The sequence below is a fragment of the Apium graveolens genome, chromosome 5 (genome assembly GCF_009905375.1).
Source record: "Apium graveolens cultivar Ventura chromosome 5, ASM990537v1, whole genome shotgun sequence".
Lineage (NCBI taxonomy): Eukaryota > Viridiplantae > Streptophyta > Magnoliopsida > Apiales > Apiaceae > Apium > Apium graveolens.
The window spans coordinates 3,310,230-3,329,655 of record NC_133651.1 but is presented as its reverse complement, the minus strand read 5'-3'; the positions used below and the strand labels follow the sequence as shown (position 1 = coordinate 3,329,655).

General features: G+C 32.6%; 1 protein-coding gene across 1 annotated transcript; it reads left to right on the top strand.

Moving 5' to 3' along the window:
* Positions 1–14,726: 14,726 nt before the first annotated feature.
* On the top strand, positions 14,727–17,862 carry LOC141662001 (transcription factor ICE1-like). The gene is made up of 4 exons (XM_074469046.1): positions 14,727–16,064; positions 16,840–17,064; positions 17,195–17,365; positions 17,459–17,862. Exons 1-4 carry the CDS (start codon positions 14,964–14,966, stop codon positions 17,540–17,542), a joined length of 1,581 nt encoding a protein of 526 aa, XP_074325147.1. The 5' UTR covers positions 14,727–14,963; the 3' UTR covers positions 17,543–17,862.
* The last annotated feature ends 1,564 nt before the right edge of the window (positions 17,863–19,426 follow it).

Genomic DNA, 19,426 nt, shown 5'->3' with positions numbered 1-19,426 from the left:
GGAAAAGAGTGAATCTCAGTAATCCATTTATTCAGGATTGGCAAAAGTGAGTGAGAGGAGTCCCACCTTAGTAGGTGAATGTGAGGGTATGAGGGTGGGGAGCCAGGGTGAGACCCTGATACAACAAAAGAGAGATTATGAGAGAAAGGTAGGTACAGGAGAAATAAGGGTGGATCCAGCCATTGCTAGTGAGTCAATGATTGTGGATGATGCTGAAAAGGGAAGACAATTTCAGCAACATTACAAAGCTGAAATTGATAACATTTTCTTGGATGCTGACATTTTTACTCATCCTGTGTCAGCCTATCAATTGTTGGCTGCTCAGGGCAATGTGGAGGCAGAACAGACCTTGAATCTAGTACACACCTCAGAATCTCTTCAAAGAGATAAAGCTGCTGTCAATAGGATGCCTTCTCAAGCTGGTGAACCATCTGAAGAATTTGGAGTAAATTCTAATGATGATGACTCTGTTTCTTTGGATGGAAGCATGAAGTTAGGGGGAGATGAAGGCCCAAGTTCTGTTTTAAATTTACCTGAATGGGCATGGACAAAAGAATTTACAGCAGGACAATTTGATGTGTCTTTGGTCAAGCAAGTGATGGCTATTCAAAAGGCCCTTCAGGAAACTTCAGATGCTGGTACCAAGGCTATTCTTCAAGCTCACCTAGACTCTCTACATCTCATGAAGATCCAGCACTTAAGACAGAATATGAGTGTGGATGAACTAAAAAGAGATATAGCTGACTTGAAGACATACAATTCTGAGAAGCTGGATTCAGTAATGCCATATGGTACCATGCAAGATCTATTACTAAGATTGAGGAGAGAATCAGATTCTGAAAAGAATCTAGCTAAGCTGGAAAACAGAGTTCAAGTTATTGAGAATTCAGTGGCTATTCTTCTTCAAAATCAACAGACTCGGACAAATCTTCTCATGCAACTGGCTAAAGCACAAGGCCTAACTCCTCAACTTGATGATAACAAAAAGGGGGAGAGAGAATCAAGTAAGGGGGAGAAAGGACCAACTGAGGGGGAGAAACTTCAAGTACAAATCAGCAAAGTAATTGTACCTTCAATTACAGTCTCCAAGCCAACAGTTGCAGATGGTATAGATCTAATTAAAGCAGCAACAACAAATTTGAAAGTTGCTGAAAAAGGAAAGTTGAGTTTGATCAACTGGAATAAGATTGATGAGGAGATACAGAAAAAGTTTGAACTAGTCAAGGAGCCAGTTCAGTCAGCCATCCATCACTCTCATGTCAAGCCAATCAGTGTGAATGAGATGAGCATGAACTATCTGAAAAAAGGACAATCTTCCTGCATCAAGTCTACAAAGGCTGAAACAATTCTTAAACCAAGGGCAAATTATCCAAAATCATCTTGGAAGAACCCTATGGACACTGTGTATGAGACACCCAAGCCTGATGAAAAGAAGCTTCTGTCAAGATCTATTGTCTTCTATAAAGATCCAGCTGATTCAGCTTCAAAAAGGAGAATTGCTAAGATATTCAGAAATGGAAAGGAAATCTGTGTGGTAGCTGGACATCCATAATTTGCTCAAGCAAAGAAAGAAGAAAAAGCCAGATTAAAGCAGGAAAAGAGGCAAGCTGCTCTAGATGCAAAGAAGTCTAAACAAAAGAAAGAACATATTGTTATCTTGGCCAAGCTACAGGCTGTAAACTCTTTTCAACAAATTCCCTCTCAACCATCTGAAGCTGCTGAATCAAAGAAGAAAATTGAAGAACAGAAGAAATCCCCAAGGAAGAAATAATTGGCTAGAAGAACAAAAAGGAAACTGGATGTTGTTGCAAGGAATTGGAAGATCAATTTCCTAAGGAATCCACTCCAGCTACAACTCAAGCATCAAAGCCCTTAGTGGTATTTGAAGACATACGGGTGGTGGATCCCTACAGGAACATACATGATGAACCTATTGTGCCAAAGGATGAGCCAATAGAGTGGGATAAAATACCAATTCCTGACTTCAGCTTACCAATCCTTAGCAAGCCAAAAAGGACAAAGTCAAGGGCAGTCAAGAAAATGAAGCTGTCACCTCTCAAGTCCAAATCAGTAGTTAAAGCTCAACCCAAAGCCAACAGGGGAGACTACTTGTACTTGTGTGACATCAAAGAATTTTCAGATCTAAATCTTTATCTGGATGAACTGGATGAAGTAAGGGTAATTGATGCATACAAAAACCTACCTAAAAGGTTGGTGTTCAAGTACAAAGGAGGAAGGGAGATTCAGTGGCCACTTCACAGGATTCTTCAAGAAAGCCAAGCTGTGCTGATTAAAGTCTATTCATCCTTCAAGAAAAACTTTGGGTTCAATGTAACTGCAAGAAGACTAGTATTGAAGAAGATTGAAGAGCTGAGGAGTGTTAGAGCTAAAGATGCACTCCCAAAGACTCTAATCATCCCATACACAGGGAGAAGAGTGCATCTAAGGCCCTACTGGCTGATGGAATTCATGGATGACAAGGGTGTAAGAAGATTCTTCAGATTAGAAGACCAATTGAGTATCTCTAGCAATGAGACTCTCTTGGAAATGCAAGAAAAGCTAGATCTCTCATAATCTGATGAACTAGAATTCCACAGGCAACTCCAGAATCAAATTGAAGAAAATAACAGAAAGCTTGGAAGAAGATCCAGACCTTCAAGGAACTAGAAAAATCTGCTCAGGCTAGAGGAGCATCTTGAATTGGCTGTGAGCCAAACCTTGTTCATTTTAATTAATTGAAGCACTTTCAGTTTTATCTACTTATCTTTAAAGATATGTGTTCAGGATGTTTTGTTATCATCAAGTATCTCTTAATTTATGGCTACAATTCCAGTAGACATAAATTGGGGGAGATTGTTGTGCATATGTTGTGTACTTGATGATTTCATAAATAAAACATCTAAGTAGATTTTACTTAGTGAAATTATGTAGCACTCGACGGATAAGAATTATAGTCCCGACGGATAACTCATTATAGTCCCGACGGATAATTAACTTATTATCCATCGAGTGAGTAGCTTATGTAATAATAAGTTTGTAGCACAGTTATGTATGCACCTTTGTATAGAATCTGTAGTAGCATATAAGTCATGTTATTTTAAATAGATATGCAGAATAGGTTGATTAATTGTACATAAATGATGTCTTGTAATTCTGCATAAGTGATATAGAGTCAAGTGCCAAAATAGCTACCGACGGATGATTAACAAAGCCATCGACGGATGATCAAATGACTATCAACGGATGTTTAATATAGCAGTCGACAGATGATCAATTAAATCATCAACGGATGTTCTGAAAGTCGACGGATGATCATATGAAGAATTCAAACAGCAGTTGAACAGTGAAAGCTGACACACAACCGTCGAGATGTATACAAACACACTATGGAAGCCCATTAACTGGGTAATAGAGGACGAAAAGCAGCAAAGCTTAAGACTGTTAGATTTTATATTTGTTCAGTCTTTTTGACTTTGTAATATTGGTATTATATAAACCAAGAGAGTAGCAAATAGAAAAATAACTGAGATAGCTGAGAAACACAAAAATAGAGAAATCTTTGTAAGCAGAATCCTTAGCATTTCCTGTATTCTCAGTAGTTCCATTTATAAGCAGCTGTGAGCATTTCTGCACACAGAGTCCTCTCGATATATTATATATATCTCTGGTGGAATTGTTTAAATCCACCAGAAAGTTTTTAAAGACTCTTGTTTTTAATTACTTATGTTTTGATTCAATTAAATTCACATTCCGCATTGTGCTAATCAAAACAAATATATCTATAATCGAGTTGAACATTTTTATTTCAAGAATTCCATTCAACCCCCCTTCTGTAATTCTTGCTATATTGTTAAGGGACTAACATCAAACTCATGAACCTGTTCAGTCATGGATTTTCCATCCACCAGTTTGAAGTCAAGAAACCTAGCCACATAATACTTCTCAAGTCCTTGAGAATCAGTATTATGGGTTTGATCCAGCTTATCTTATAAGAGCTTAACAGTACAGGCATCTGATGAATAAATATCGAACAAGGTGTTCGCTACAGCTGTCAAAATGGCTGCCCTAGCCACCCCATCCTTCTCAACCCATAAAGCATATAAGCCTTAACAGATTCAACCTTCTCTTGATCCAACACAGGATGATCATACGGTACTACTGGCCATAGACCCTTCACCGTTAACCAGAGCCTCATCTTTTTCAGCCAACGAGAAAAAAAACCTCCACCACTGAATTTATCAGGCATACCAGATAAATCAATAGGCTGGGGAAAACGATACGTGGTCCAATCAATGGTAGCAGTAACACCAGAACCAGAACCAATATCAACAATTTTAGGAACATCAGCAGTTTCGTTAACCATCTTGCTAATTACACAATATAACAAATAATCTCTTCAAGATTGTTGGGTATAATTCTACACTACGTGCAACAATGAGACAGTTATATAATCAGGTATAGCAAGAATATGCAATTAAATCAAATAACGAAACAAAACAAAAAGGCAAAACAACAAGATAAATTAGTAACTGAATTGACAAAGATAGATTGACTAGAACACTTAGCCCTCACAGAAGCTTTATCAAGTCTAAAAGAACTATGAACACAACAGCTGAACCGCGAAACCCTTCAAGAGGACTTGACTGTTCTTGAAGAGATTATTGCCTCCCACTTACGCTGTGATGAGATGCAGCAATATCGCTTCCAGGATAAAACAACAACAGATCAATCTGGCAACAGATACAACAGAGATCAACCGCGACTAGCACCTCAGTTTGCCCATAAAAAACCTATGCAACTCAGATATGTTTACGAGGTAGGCACTGAGACTTATCTTTTTTTATCTCAAGTATACCTCTCAATATATAGGCATCTCAAGTTGTTCTTCTCTAATTTTACTCGATGTGGTAATCTGATTATTCTAATATATTTTCTTATATATTTATAATTCACATTTACTATAAATATAAATAATATTTTAAACACATATATATTTACATATTTGTGATTAATAATATTATTTATATACTTTGTTCCATAAATAAGGAAAGAAGATATAATAAATACACTATATATATTTGGATATCATTGTTATCATAAAAATGATAAAACATATTATTCTATAAACATGTTTATTTTTTGTCGAACTTAAATGTTTTCAACAAAGTAATGTTTTCATAAAATATTTCATGTAAACTAATACATTTTTACGATGATCTAGTTGCTAACATATATATTCTTCGGAATCTCTAATAATACTCGATCCGATTTAAATTATAAAAAAGTCCGGCCCAATCTGATCCGGCCCGAAAAAAGCCCGGTTAGGCCCCCCTCGAGGGCCCAAACGGGCTCTGATATTTTCGGAAAGCCCGGCCCGGCCCGGCCCGGTCAAAGGCAAAACCTGAAAAGCCCGACCCGGTTAAAGCCCAGGCTTTTTAAGGCCCGGTCAAAGCCCGGCCCGATGGGCCTTTTGTGCATCTCTAATCTCAAGTAACAAAACAGAAAAAGGTAAACAAAATGGGTTTTCTTTATTATTTATATTTTATCCTGATTAATTAATATTAATATTAAAAAAAATATTCAGAGTATGATTAAAATAATCCTTACTCAATATATTTAATATTAATAATTAAATATTAAATAATCAATATAAATAATTAAACTTGTAATAGAAAAAAATATAAGAGTTCCCACTGGCACTAGGCCACATAAGCATTCCACTTATACTAGTAGTTGTAAACAACACTAACACAATATGCTATATAAACTCAATATCTTTCTTTACAATATCAATGTGGGATAAAATCGCCATAACTCATTTCAAACAAACAACTTTGTCTCAATATATTCATGGATTTCACTAAGAAAATGTCTTAGATCCAAATATAAAAGTTTAAGTTCTCATGTCAAGGAACAACCTCCAAGTGTTAGCTTCCGGAAATCATATCAAGAACATATATAAAATATGTCTCAAACTTTCCATGAATATACCTCTATAAAAATAAGTAATATATAGGAATTCTGAACCGGTCTACTTTTTCAAATAAAACATACCTCTATAAAAATAATTGAAGTAGAAGTTTTAAAACTCATACTTGAAATGAGTAATATATAGGAATTCCGAATCGGTCTACTTTTTCAAAAATGTCGACCAAGCGTACATCAAAAAATCCATTTTTTTAAAGGTCATATAAAACCCAATCCTTAAATTTTTTTTCACTATTGGCGACTTGCTTAAAATCTATTAACGCAATATTTTTTTATCGTAGGAAACCCGCAGCCGCTACCCTTCTGGTGCGCACTGGGTAAACCCCACGGGCTTACGCAATAGCCTGCAAACCACGTGAACCAAGATAAACCGCATTTAAGCGACAAGCTCTGGCTCATGAGACATAATCATAAATTATCCTCTCGTGGGATTTGAACCTGTGATCAAGAAGATAATTATATAATTATTTTACTAATATTAAAATCATAATTCGCACTAACCCACATCTATTATCTATTATATATGTAATACAGCAACAGGGGGGTTCGCTGAGCAAATTTAATCATAAATACAGTAATTGATATCCATAGATTATTTGTTTTAACCATTAATGCTCATTCGTTATTATATAATTAATACAGATCATTCATGTAATTTTTATTACCTCAATTAAAATATCATTAATATGCAAGTCATTAAAAATTATTTCTTCATAAAATTTACATACTCTATTAAAAAAAATAGTATAAAAAAATTTAAATGATAACCCTTGCATAAGAATTAATATAATATATAAGTTATCTCATCATTGACTAACTAATATTGATTAGTTGTTGCATACTTATATATGTATATATATATATTATAACTAATTATTGTAAAGATACATGCATGCATCATATAATACATAAGTTATCCCATAATTGATTCACCAATATCGATTAATTATTGCATACTTAATATATATATATATATATATATATATATATATATTTATAACTAATTGTTATAGAAATACATGCATACATACATACATACGTACATAAATATATTCATGCATCCAAACATATTAGTTAGAGATGTTATATATTCAGAGCACGTTCTTAATTATCAGAGTAATATAATAAAAATATTATATTACTCTCGGTTTGTTTTTCTATTTGGCATGGGGTGGTATTGTCTTGTCATTTTTATTTGCTCCGAAAATTAAAAACTTGATCTTCAAGTGAAATTTCCCTTTTGGTTAATGATTTTTTTTTGTCTACAAACAATAAAATTGTACTTATTTTTAACGTAAGTTAAATTCTAAAACCGAGAATACATACATTATTAATTATCAAATTAATAATATAAATAAGTGAATTTTAAATATAAAGTAAAAATAAATATTAATAGTAATAATAATAATTTTAAATTTCATTAAAAATAAAAAATATTTAATTTGAATAGCAGGTCTATAAAACATATATATTAAAAATTCTAATAATAATAATAATAATTATTATTATAGTAATAATTATAAAAATAAAAATTATTATTATTATTATCATTATAACAAAATAAACAATATTAATACATGAGAAACTTAGTACAAAATCATGTTATTTATAAAAAGTGATAGTACATTTAAATTATAATAAAATTTATTTTTAAAAAATATTATTATTCGTCATTAATCTTAATGATATTATCACAGCCTACCATTGACCTTTAATCACACAGTTGACTGTCATATACCATATTTATCACATTAACACTAATATTTAGGTCTACTATAAACATTTGCGAATTAAATATTAAAAACAAATCAACTAGAGAAATTTATATATTAAATATGATTATGTGCATCGCAACCATTTATACCTCTAACTGAATAAATATTTATATCTAACCATGTCATACTTTAAGTATTATATTCTTATATTTACACAAAATAAATAAATTAAGGACTTTCAGATAGACACACACACATATATATATGTATATAATATATATACACATATATATGTATATGTATACGTGAATTTATGCAAAAAAACCTTTAACTTATGCTCTTTATAATTCTTAAAATATATGATAATGTTGGTTTATATTGGTATTTTACGGCGTCATCATGGCGTGAACGAATAATATTAACTAAAATAAATAATCTTGGTAAAGTTTACATATGAAATACAACCCGGAAGCGCCTAGTATGTTGAGAGATGTGGATTTATTAATATTTTTCGAAAGAGGGGAAAGAGTTACTGAGGTCGGAAATTAAAATTTAAGAATACTAAAATTCAAATAACAATTATAAAATAAAATTTTATGTAAACAAACAACTATATCGTGCAGTAATTTAGGCAATTATTAAAATTTCTAAAAAACTTCCATAGATCGTCCTTAACGGTGGAAAACAAGAAATGCCACTACAGGTCTATACGTCAATTGTAGATAAATAATATTGCACACATGCCATCAAAATAAAAATCTACTCGTATACACAAATAAATCTATCATCATTCGGAGGGGGGACAACATGAAATATTATCAACAAGTATAACTAAAATAACATCGATTCGCCCAATTTAGAGCATGCTCGTGCATTGCACGGGTTATAGAGCTAGTTGGTTATCAAAAACTCAACTTCGACCGCAGTTGCACAAAAAAAATTTAAAATTAGATTTTATGAAGTGGTTTCACGGTTGGGCTCTTTGAACACCTCCTTTTTTGCTAGTAACAAAATAGAGCGGTAAATGAAAATAATTATCTTCGATTTTATTCACGAGTATACCAACTTGTCAAGAGACATCAAAAAATATCATACCAACATGATGTTAAAGACTGTATAGCAAGCGCGTTTGACCGTTTATATGATTTACATGTTACATGGTGCATATTCGGTTTAATTTTTTTTATCAAATCTCATGTATAGATTAATTTGCGGTTTAAGTATAAATCATCCTCGCTCTCTCATCGCTCGTAGTCTAAACATAAGTTCACACTTAGAGAGTGGAAAAAATATACTTGGGAATACTTTTTTTATGGTTCGAATTGAACTCACACATCCATCTTGATTTTGACAAATTTTAAATTTTAGATATCATGTAAAGTAAATAAGGGAGATAGATATATTGATGAGTGTAACACCCCAGTCCCATATCGAGAAGATTTGAGAATTCTGTTCAGTTTATAAGGCATAATACTACTAATATGTGTACCAACAAATCATAATCTTTTGGGGCATGTTGTGTGGGCTAGTCGTTACTCAAGTTGGTTGCATTTGGGACAGTAGGTTTCGGCTTATTTCGGACTCGGAATCGAGACTTGACCCAGTTTACGAAAAGACTCGGAATTTGATTCGAATTATTACATTGAGTAATATTACATATGCGGTAATGAATGTTAAGTTCCCAAATGACACGCGGAGTTTGTTATTAGTGATACACTCATATATAACAATGAGTCTATTTCATTTATAAATTATTGACCAATAATATAATAAGACATTATCATTTAAAAACCGTTTCGGTAACAATTCGGAGAACTCTGCCATTTCTTTCTAATGATTCATATTTTACCGTACGCCGGACAATTATAAATGATTATATATTTTTCCGATGTCTTGCGATTTGGGCGTGGCCCATATTATGAATAGCCCAACTACTTACTTAAAGAAACTAGGACGGTGGGTTCATAAATCTAGGCCCGCAATCACTAATCCCCGTAGTCCAGAATAAACTATGAATCATGTTCCAAAAAATTTTGAGTCTTTGTTTGTATTTATTTCAAAATATTTTGAATTTGAACACAAACCTTTTAAAAGTTTAATTTCTCACTACAAATACATATTTAATATTTCAATACAAAAAAAAAAGTTAAAATGTGATCACATCACTTTGGGTTGGTGCGCCCCAAGTCGGACAACATATAAACATATATTTACTAGAAGCTTATTTATAGAAGCATATTAATGATAAAAATATAAACATTTAACTCCATCACTTAAAATTTATGAATTAACTCTATCACTTAAAAACGAGTTACCAAAATATCTAGACAAAATGGAAATCGAAGAGTTTTTTTTAGAAAATACTTTAAAAATTGTTTAGTTAAATATATAATTTATCTTCTGAGAAGCGTTTTTGTTTAAAATATAGTGTACTCGAGTCGAACACTGTGAGGCTCGGCTCGAACTCGATTAATATTGTTTGGTCTCGAACTTGACCGAGCCATAACTTTCAAACTCGAAACTCGGCTTTTAAAAAGTTCGATAAGTTCGAGTACAACTCGAATGCTCGATTCGATTTTATCAAATATTGATAAAAATTAGAAATATGATCGGTTCAGCTGAGTTCGATTTGATTAAATATATAAAATATAAAAAAATGTATATATAAAAAAATATTTATATTAAAAAAATTTAAAAATAAGAAAATGCTCGATAGGACTCGCGAACCCTGTGAGCCGAATAATTTGAAATTCGAGTTCGGCTCGGTAAAGAATTCGAATAGCTCGAGTTCGAGCTCGACTCGATTATTACCGAGCTGAATTAGAATATTTTAAGAGTCGAGCTCAAGTAACTCACGAACAGTTTAGTTCACTTACATGCCTAATTTAAAAGACAGAGAACCGTTCTCCGGGAAGACAGAGAATCTTCTCCTAATTTACACTCCTAATTTTTAAAAAATGGTTTTGCGGGTAGGTGCTAATTTCACTATTATATATTACTGAAAATTATTTGTTAATATTTTACAGAAAAATGTGCACATACTAAAAATATTATGAAAAATAAAATTTAAATTTTATAATAGCACTTTTCAGCGGCACTTATTTAAATGGACAAACAATCCTAAACTTTTTGATATTATTATAATTTATGGTGATCAGGGAAAATAAATTAATGTGTCAAATATGGACGCCAATAATTCACTTTTCAACACATAATTTTTTTTTTGAGTAAGCGAGAGTCTTAGCATACAAACAAGGAAAATACTATGGCCACAAAATTGGTTCCTAACATAGTTAAAAAAATGAAAAACTAGTATGAAAAATACATTCCCAAAATAGTTAAAAATTGAAACATGCAAGATTTTTATTTGCTAATTGAAAATAAACTCCCTCCATTCACAAAAATATCATCAATTAAATTATCCATAATACCACATCAGCCACGTCACATCATTTCGTAACAATTTTTTTTGCACATATATAATAAATATACATAACTCTATTAATATAAAAACTTCAACCCATAAATACATTCCGGATAAAGGTCGTTAAAATACTAATATAAAATACCGGAAATATCGTCCTCCACAACCTAATATTACTTTGATTTAAAAAAAATGTAATTTTAGAGGTCCCGAAAAATATATCCCAATTTTTTTTTCAAAACATGAGGCATCGATTTTTATTTTCTCATAAATGTAAATTATTTTATATGTGTTAATATGGTTAATATGTGTCCACTAATTAAAACACTACATGTATCACAGTTTTTTTGGGAGTTATTTTAATGCCTAAAACACTACTTCTAAAAAAGTAGCTTTATTAAGCTCAAGTAAACTTATTCTCATATATATTTATATAGTGCTCATGTATAAGCTCGTTAAAAATATATCGAATTCAAACTCGAATCTTTATCGAATTAAATTTTTTGTTTGTGTATCGACTCATTAAAGAAAAATTATTCGCGAACATGTTCACGAACAAGTCACGAACTATATTTTAACGAACAACTCATAAATATTATTCACGAACTTTGGATCACAATCAAGTGAGCTTACGATTTTTTTCAAACCAAATACCAAACTGTTCGTGAACATATCGACTCATTTACAACCCTGTATCTTCATAGTTAGTTGCTACAACTTGGTTTAATTATTAGCACCTAAATTTTAATCAGAATTTTCTCACAATATACTCCCTCCCCTCTCTATCCTCCATTGTACCTGAGCTAACTAACAAAAAAAACCAACGTACTACAGAACGACAGGTCCAAGGAGGGGGGGGTAATAAGTAGTGGGAGCCGTTGAGGGCAAACAAAACAAGTAGGATGGGCCTGGGCCCACAAAAGAGAGTCATTAATGAGGCTCGACAGTGGGCGCGGTGAAGTCTAAATCTTCTCACGAGATGCTCGCCTTCACTCTCATCTCTGCTTAATTTGTTTACTGTCCACAACTCACCCCCAATTTACTTCTTCTGTCCTACTATCAATATTTTATATATATATATATATATATATATATATATATATGTAGAAATTTTAAAATCATCATAGTTGATATTTCTTAACTCTTAAATTTTGTTTATAATTGTTTTACTCGCATATTTATTCAGTGACGGATCCAGGTTTTAATATAAGCAGGCTCAGAAATTATTTCTAACTAAATGAACACATATAAGCTAAATAACAAATAATCATATATTAGAATAGTATAATATTTACAAGGTCATCGGCTTATAAAACTATTCACGAAAAAATTTGAATTCAGTCCGGCTCGGTTCATTTAAGGGGTGTTGGATGACCTCTCTTGCTCCTTAGAGGATCCGTCTCTCTGCGTTTATCTTGTTTTCAGCGAAATAATATATGATAATTAAAGAAAATAACGTAAGGAAAGAAGCAACGTAAACATAATTTCCGAGTTACATATCTCGTGAAGAAAGTAACGTAAAGAGGGATAAAGCGTAAACATAATTTTTGTAAATGTAACTTGTCCGATAATTACATGCAATCATTAATAAAAATTTTAGAATTAATGTAATGAGGGAAACATCGTAAATATAGAGTCATGTTTGGTTTTTCAAACTGTTTAAACATATTTTGTCCGGTAAATACATGAAATCATAGTTAAAAATAGTAGAATTAGACTGATACGGAAAATATAGAATCATTTTTTTTATATAGTTAATCACATACGCACATACAAGTACTGGACTCATGAACTCGCGAGAGAAGGACACGAGTTCTGCCACTGCACCAATACTTTTTCGGGAATCATTTTTTCCTTCTTTCTTCCATTTTTAGGTACAGTACAAGCCTGTTACAAGTGAAGCAGTTCAGTACCTAATTCAAAACAGATTCTTACACGAGCTATACATAATTGATTCGTAATCGTTGTGTAAAATTAAGTCAAGGAAATTTAGAAAAGACATATTTAATGTTAAAAGAAGAATCGAGGATCAGTTATTTGTACAAATTTGTACATTTTAAAACTTCAGAAAACAAGCCCATGACGTCATACATCTAGAGTTTCTGGGCTGATAAAGAAAATAACAAGAGTGGTGCTGTTTGTATTTTGTAACGCTGTTCATGGGACCCACTACACTGTAATAATAATAATTCGCGCTTATAGTACAAATAATTAAATAAATAAATATTATGAACTGTATTGTCTTTTCTGCTAATGAACCACGAAGGCTCAAATCAAATCTACTATACAGTTTATAAGGTTCACAAAATTCAACTATTCATCAATTTTAAATTATAAATAATTTTTACACCAAACTTTTTTACACCAAACTTTAATATTTTTCATTAGCACCGGTAACTCCTCATCCGGTAGCTCAACTGGTTAAGTACAAAATTTTAAAAACTTAGCATATTCAATATTTTATATTCAATTTCAAGTTAATGTAAAAATTTAAGGATTTTTTTAAAAAATATCTAAGTCCAAAAATATTTTTTCCAAAAATATTATCATTTTATAATTTTTTTTTGCTAAAATACCTTTTTATTTTCAAAAATACTATTTTCCAAATTTATTTTACAAAAATATGTTTTTTTACAACTGGAATCAACCGGAATCAACATTCGACGAGTTTCTGCAACGCAACCAAAATACTCGATTCAACTAGTTGCATGTCGGTTTGATTTTGGTTGATTCCGTATTTTTTACAAAAAAATCAGAAAATATTAAAATCACATAAAAATATAAAAAATATAGTATTTTTTATTAAGTGTTTAAAAAAAATGTAACTGAAACAAGCACCCCCATTATGAAAGTAGGAAGCTTTATGAATACCCAACACTAAAATAAATGTAATAAATGTTTTGATCAGCAAACCGCAAATAATGATTTACAATAATTAACAAAAATCCAAAAATACAGACGCCACTAATCACCAAAAAACGAGACTTTGAGTGTCCAACTTAGTTAACATTACGTGTATGTTAACATAAAGCCATGAAAACATAAACAAAGTTCCATATGTTGCGGTAATGTAATTACACAACTCACTTACGCTACATAGATATAAGTAGAATGTAGGGGTGAACATTCGGTCGGTTCGGTCCAAAACTAAATCGGATCGAATCGAATAAATCGAAAAACTGAATAGTCATTTTTTCTTGGACCGAACCGTACCGAAGTTATATTATGGACCGGAGAGTTCTAATACTCCATAAATATAATTACAAATTAAAAATTTGATTATAATTTTTAAAATATATGTAAAATATATATAATATAAAATTATATTATTTATGATTTGGTTTATTCGGACCGAAATATTTGTGAAAACAACCGAACCGAACCGAACCAAATTTTTATTCGGTATATTCGGTCCGGACCGAATAAACCGAATTTCTGAAAAATTTAGGACCGAACCGAACCGAACCGAATTAGCACGGTTCGGTTCTGTTTTTCAGTTTCGGTTCGGTTTTGCTCGGCCCTCGTAGAATGTGTGTGTTAGTGTGTGTTTAAGTAACGTTTTATTGCACTACAATAAAAAGTGTGTGTGTAAAGCTATCATAAAAAGCTATTCCCTTATCTTTCTGCAACGCCTTTCTTCCCAATTTCTCTTTCTTTAACGTCCCTTTCATTCTCTCCCTCTAAATCTCTTTCTATATATATTCACTCATTCACTCCCATTCTACTCCAAAACACAGAGAGATTCAAAGAGAGAGAGATTAAGAGATAGATAAGAGAGAGAGAGGAGGGGAGAGAGAGATTGAGAGAGAGAGAGAGAGGAGGGGAGAGAGAGGGTGATGTTATCAAACAGTGTGGTGTGGATGGAGGGCAGAAAAGAGAATGAGGCTTCATGGAGCAACAACAACAATGGCACCAACAACAACAATGGTGGGTTGGTGAGTACTAGAGATGAGTTGGGTTCAATGTCTTCATTCAAATCAATGCTTGAAGGTGGTGAAGAAGATTGGTACTTACCAAACAACAATAACAACATGAGTTTCACTTCAAATTTCAATGAAGTTGATACTAGTACTTTTTTACTACAACCACTTGATTCTTCATCTTCTTGCTCACCATCTTCAGCTTTCAACAATCTTGACCCATCTCATCAGGTAAATTACTTTTTACCACCTAAGCCTACTAGTAATTTAATCTTGAATACTTTGGAGGGTACTAATTTTGGTTTGTGTTCTGAGAATGTGTTTCTTGAAAACCAAAATTTGAGTTCATTAGCTAGGGGGAGTGGGATTTTAACTGATTTTAATAACTTGAATTCTCAAAACCCTCATGTGGATACTTCAAATTTGAGTTCTGAGGCTCATTTTTCGACAACACAGTTGCTTCAATTGACTGAAAATGGTGGTAGTGGTTTTGGGTCTCAAGGGTTTCAAGGGTTTGAGATAGGGAATAATGGGAGTGGGAATTCTAATTTGTTCTTGAATAGGTCTAAGTTGTTGAAACCACTTGATAATTTTGCTTCTGTTGGAGCACAACCTACTTTGTTTCAAAAAAGAGCTGCTCAGAGAAAGAATTTGGGAGATGGTGGGGGTAATTTGGGGTTTTTAGGTGGTCTTGGAGGGTATGATGGGAAGAGGATAATGAGTGGAATCAATGACAAGAAGAGGAAGAGTAGTTTTGGGGATGATTTGGATAATGTTAGCTTTGATGGGTCAGGTTTGAATTATGATTCTGATGAGTTTACGGAGAATACTAAGCTGGATGAGAGTGAGAAAAATGGTGGGAATAGTTCCAATGGGAATAGTACTGTGACTAATGGGGATCAGAAAGGGAAGAAGAAAGGACTTCCGGCTAAGAATTTAATGGCGGAAAGGCGTCGTAGGAAGAAGCTCAATGATAGGCTTTACATGCTGAGGTCTGTTGTTCCGAATATCAGCAAGGTAAGAATTTCTGCAAATCTATTTCTCGTGAATTACATTGTTGTGTGATTATGTTTCAACTTTTGGGAATGATTTAATTGTTTTTCTTGCTTTTAGTTTAGTTTCTTTTTGTTTTATTGGAAGCATGTTGCATGACCTTGTTTTTTTGAATATGTTGCATGACATTGTTGAATGTTCTAAGTGTATGTGAATCAAAGCTAAATGATAGCATTAAATTTACTCACGGGAAGTGTGGGTGGTGGATATATAATTTACCACAACTTTAGACCAATGTCAGCAAACTGAAATACAATGTATATATAGAAGACTGATATTTTTTCTCTCTAGCTAGTTGTAATAAAGATGCACATTGATATTGATATTTCAGCTGGTCCTGTCAATTTTTTGCCCAAGTAAAAAACAATTTTTCTTTTTTTTTTTAATCGTAGGGAACCCACAGCCGCTACCCTTCGGGTGCGCGCACTTGGTAAACCCCACGGGTAGTATCTGATCAAGATTTAACTTTAGATTTAACTCTACTCAACAAAGTTTGCACCTTGGTCTGTAATAGATATACAGGATAACAAAAACTTCACAACTATACCAGTGATATCTGTAGGCTGCTGTATTTCTCAATAACACTATCACTATCACGCTAAACGCTTAAGCCACTTCTATAACGGAAAGCTATCTGGATAATTCTCTAATGTGATTTATAATTTGGTCATAAATTTCCTAACATGAAGTTATATTATGTTAATGATGATTACGAGCTACATGTTTCCTCTGTGATTAGATGGATAGGGCCTCAATTCTTGGGGATGCAATAGAGTACTTGAAGGAACTTTTGCAGAAAATCAGTGACCTGCACAATGAACTAGAGGCGACTCCGTCCAGCTCTTCAGTGACACAGTCCACAAGCTTTTATCCTTTGACACCTACTGCGCCTACCATACCACACCATATCAAGGAAGAACTTTGTCCAAGCTCGTTGCCGAGCCCAACTGGACAGCCTGCAAGGGTAAACATTATTCTTTCTTCAGTATAACTCTTGTTGTATTTGTATCTACGATGATCTCTACAACTTGGATCCAAGTCCAAAAAGTGGACTACTGTAATCTGTAATACATGTTCCCTTTCTAATTTGTTAGGTTGAAGTAAGGCTGAGAGAAGGGAGAGCTGTGAATATCCACATGTTCTGTAACCGAAGGCCAGGTCTCTTGCTCTCAACAATGAGAGCTCTGGATACTCTTGGGCTAGATATCCAACAAGCTGTCATTAGCTGCTTCAACGGATTTGCCTTGGATATTTTCCGTGCTGAGGTAATATTTAAAAGAATTTGCTCTAGGACATTTAATTCCCTCAGTTCCTACAAAAAAAATTGACTTTTAAATGGTTTTGTCTTTTATTTTCAGCAATGCAAGGAAGGGCAAGACGTACATCCGGATCAAATCAAAGCAGTACTCTTGGATTCAGCTGGCTACCATGGTCTGGCCTAGATGTACCCTTGTAGCAGAAACGATAAACTCGAAAGCTCTTGATGCATGCAGGGATAAAGTTGGTTTCAGATGGCACCATCCAGCCAAGAGATCATAGTTTTAACACCACCTAGATTCTCTAGTTCAGTTAATTTTTGTTCAGTTTATTTTAGCATTCAGTCTATGTTTCACTCTTTCTTCCAAGTTGCATAATGTACCAGATTTACAAAGAACTGAATTATGCTTGTAACTTTAATCTGAAAAATTTCTTGGTTTGAAGTTTGAACTATTATCTATGCTATGGGAATTTGGTTGTAGATTACCTTAGTGAAAATTTTTTAGATGCTGATTGAAGTTACTTGCATTCAAGGAAAGGACCTTCTAACTCACGGCACATCCGAATCTATCTTCACGGATATTTGAACTGGACTATTATTGTACTTTGAATACAGTAGGTTGCAAAAAATATTTCCCAAATATTTAACAAATGACGTGGCTAACACGTGACAGTTTTTGATTTTGTGGACGTATATTTATTCACGCGGAGTCTTATAATATACTCCCTTTGTCCCATTGAATTTTATACATAATGTTTTGGCACGTTTTTCGATACTTTTTTAAAACATAACTCCATAATATATTTTTTGAATTTTTTTTCTGAATAAAAGTTTTATGGTTAAACTTTTAGTCAATTTTTTTTTTTTTAAAATATTATGAAACTATACATTTTAAAAGATTCGAAATGCGTGCAAATAGTGAACGTATAGAATCTATTGGGACCGAAGGAGTGCTCGGGCCTCTGTCCCATAATAAGTTTTCAATTTTGACTTTTGTTACTGTTTATTGTAAACGAATGACCGTCAATTTACGAGTGATCTTGTTAAATTCGTATTTATAAGTATTTTATTATAATGAATTTTTATATTTAATACTAATACAGAATTAAAGATATTAGAAATAAAAAGTGTGCATTAGACAAACGTGTTCAACACAAGTAGGAAATATTTTTAGGGACGGAGAGAGTATATATGTATTATATGACGCGTCACCATTTGGGGAAAAAAATGGGGAACCTGGCATTTCTCTTTGAATATTACCATGTTTCTTACTCCAAGAAAAGATCCCTCGGAACTTTGACGTTTCTCATATGAGAATATTGAACTAGAATGTAGTAGTCTTCCTATTGTTGCTTGACAAAAGAAAAATAAATGTGAGCAAGGCTAGTTGAAAAACCCGTTGTCATACCTTACATCTATAACGGAACAGGAGGGGAAGCCAAAAAAAAAAAGGCTGGTCAAGGAACTAGGGAACTGATGTTGTGATAAGTTCAAACTGCAGCAAGTAGCAAGATCAAAATATGGGACGGCAACTTGTAAAGAATTGGATACAATTTCAAGTAATGTTATCTATATCTCTTCCTGCACCTACCACATTTAATATTATATATATATAGCACTTCCTTATTTTTAAAATTTAAAATTTTTCATCCTTCATATCCAACAATCTATTATACTCCCTCCATCTTATATTACGTGTCTTCTTTAAATTTGTGTCAGTCAAATTAACTTAAGTTTGACTAAAATTTATTAATAATTTATAATTGAACAAAATAAAAAAAAATACATCACCGGAAAGTAGATTTAATCTAGTTTAATCTATAATTTTTAATTTTTTGAAATAATATACGAGTAATATTTAATCATTAGTCAAAAATTGATAAATTTGACTTGTATAAAATAAAATATGACACATAATATGAGATAGAGTAATATTTTAACCAATACGAAATAGTGAACTTTATATTATTTTTCTTTACACATAATTGTAGGGAACTTGTATTCCTTTCAGTTTAAAATCAATGACTTGACTGTTTCCTCGCGAATTTCTTTATAAAAGAATTTCTTG